At 41.4% G+C, this 2,729-nt stretch overlaps 1 protein-coding gene across 1 annotated transcript; it reads right to left on the bottom strand.

The window, feature by feature from the left end:
* Positions 1–291: 291 nt before the first annotated feature.
* On the bottom strand, positions 292–669 carry KCNE2 (potassium voltage-gated channel subfamily E regulatory subunit 2; the record flags this gene model as incomplete). The annotated part of the gene is made up of 1 exon (XM_082497922.1): positions 292–669. One exon carries the CDS (start codon positions 667–669, stop codon positions 292–294), a length of 378 nt encoding a protein of 125 aa, XP_082354048.1.
* Between the last annotated feature and the right edge of the window lie 2,060 nt (positions 670–2,729).

Below are 2,729 nucleotides of genomic sequence, written 5' to 3'. Positions count from 1 at the left end.
TCTGCTTCTGGATTTAAAAATTATTAAAAAAATCAAGTTATTCACTCTTTTGGTTTTATTTTCCCAAAGAACAGAATATCAAAGCAAAGCACAATCATGCATTTTTCTTTGGTGTTTCCTCACCAGCTATGCCAAAGTCCTCATGGGAAACAGTAATGTTGATTTCCTCAGCAGTCCATTCCACATTGACCTGTCTGTTAATTTAATGAACAGTTTCACAGCTATGTGTAATTCCAGTGAGTTCCCTACACGTGGCTTTAAGATTTCCTCATTGCTGGTATTTCCAAAAAATTAAGGTGATCCAGGGCTCGTTTTGTCCCTTGCACCCAGATTTTCATGGATCACACACTTGAGGTCTTCTGGATTCAGAACCTGGCTTTTATACTTCTCGCCCCAGTCCTCAACGATGTACTGATGATAGGGGTCATTGGAGTGCTCTCGCCTCTTTGATTTCACAGTACTCACCAAGATCGCCACGATAATGAAGGAGAACATCCCAATCATCACCATCAAATAAAGGATAACATAGTCAAAGTTTTCAGCGTCAACCTTGGCTTGCAATTTATCCGCTGCTTCTGTCATGTTTTTCCTCCAGCCATTCATGTAAGTGAGAAAGGTTTCCTTGAAAATATCTTCCACTGCCCAAGTGAAGTTTCGTATTTCAGCCATCCTTGCAAGTTACAGCTACTAAAGACAACATGATACTTATTTTAATCAAATATCTGTACTAAAACAGTTAAATTGGTTTCTTTTGTCTGCATTATGACAATTAAATAATAACACCTGCCACTTGCCAGTGAAAATGTAGTGCGAATTTCAGATCAGCTGAGAATCCCCCTCCCCACCCCCAGTGGTTCAATACGTTCTGGGACACAAGGAGGTCTCACTCCTCTCCTCAGTCATGTCACTTTTGGGCTGTGGGAAGCCAAATATGCTTTGGTGAAATCCAGTGAGCGTGGGCACCCATGACCTGCATTATGGGGTCGAGGCACACTGCCTTCCCTGCTGAGGAAGTAGCTCTCAAGAAGCTCTGAAAAAAGTCACTGTCCTTTTCTGCCTTTCCTACATAAAGAGGAGGGTGCGACTGGATTGCAGCCTGCTAGCCTGCAAAAAGCAAAGGGTCTGGTATTGCATTTCAGTCTGATGCTCCTGTGTAACACCTGTCCTTCAGTGCTTCAGGCCACCCAAGCCCTTCAGCGTGAGGCAAAGCTTCCACAAAAAGTCACTCGATTTCAGTGCGGTGATGAGCTTACTGCAGCCTGTGGTAAGGGGTGGTGAATTTTCATCATGAATAAGAAATTGCGATGTCTTTTGAACTGGAGTTCAGCAATCTACCTTCCTCTAGTTGTTAGATTAGCTTTGCAATATCAGCAGGCACAGAACAGGCACGCACACACAGGACACAGGTACACATGCATTTATACAGTCACACACACTAAAGCATAGGGGATAAAGGTGATCTAACAAAAGTAAGCAAGCTATAAGAAAATCCAAATACAAATTGTCTTGAAACTTTTTTTTGGTGTAAAATCTGTCTGCTTTTTCTTTGATTCAGAACAAAAATTACTATGCTTTTTTAATAGGAACTAAGGAATTACCAACAGAAACTTACCTTTCCTATGGCCTTCTCTAATGAGATACACGTAACAATCAGGATTTGAAAACTCCACTGGATAATATGGTGATAGTCTCAAAAGGAGCAGATATATCTTAAACTGTAAGTAGCCTCCAGCCTGCACAAACCTATAAGCAATTGACTCTTAAATAAGTGCCTTGTACTGCATGCTTTATGTTTATATTAAATTAAATGCTAAATCTAATCTCACCTGGAAAGTCAAATATTGGCTGACAGCTTACATCAGTCATCCTGTCAGGTGCTGAGTACTATTCTTTATGCTTATTACTGCAATTTCATATATTGTAAAAGAGCACTGTTGTGCTTTCTAGGGGTAAACATTGATGCTGCTCCGTCTTTGTTGACCCAGACAGAAGAATAGTAAAGATGAGCTCTAAAAAATAATGATGATGATGATGATGATAATAATAATTTCAATTTCCTTTGCTGATATGGGCACAAGAGGCCAAGCACTGAGTAGGCAGTGTGAAAGGGCTGCCAGCCTGTCAGGCTGCTTAGTGCCCACGCTTTGCCTTTCTTTTTCTTCCATCAGGATCATGCTTGTTAGTGACCAACCCCTCCAAGAAGCCATTGCTGTGAGAAGCAGGTCCTCATGCACAGCCAGAACCAACCTCTCTGAGCTCTGGTCTGTGTGTACCTCACTCATGATCTGGAGCAGGAAAAGACAAAAACCTATATTAAAAAAAAAAGGCAGAATTAATGTTGATTTTATTTCTAGCAAATGGCACATGCCGACACCTAACTGAAAGGCTCTGAGTCACACCTTAGAAAATAGCAGTGCGCTCAGTGAAATGAGACAACTTCGTTTTTAGTCAACAGCGGTTCCTAGCTATGCTGGGGACATCCAAAGGAGGGGATTTAGGGTGGGATTGTGGTGCAAAGTGCTCCACAAGCACATGTGCTGGGACAGACTTTCTGTAAAAATATTTTCATTTTACAGGTAGTCCTGCCTAAGCAATTTGCAGAGAAAGCTATTTCTCAGGTAGCTCTGCTTTGAGGAAGATAAAGCAAACATGGACTACCACTGAATCAACAGTATACATCAAAAAAGGGAGATATGCTCTTGGTACGAAAAAGTGTTAATCCCTGAGGA

Source organism: Vanellus vanellus (assembly GCF_965231255.1).
Source record: "Vanellus vanellus genome assembly, chromosome: 1".
In the NCBI taxonomy this organism is placed as follows: Eukaryota; Metazoa; Chordata; class Aves; order Charadriiformes; family Charadriidae; genus Vanellus; species Vanellus vanellus.
Note: the sequence above shows the minus strand (reverse complement) of the source record. Positions and strands in the feature narration are given on the sequence as shown.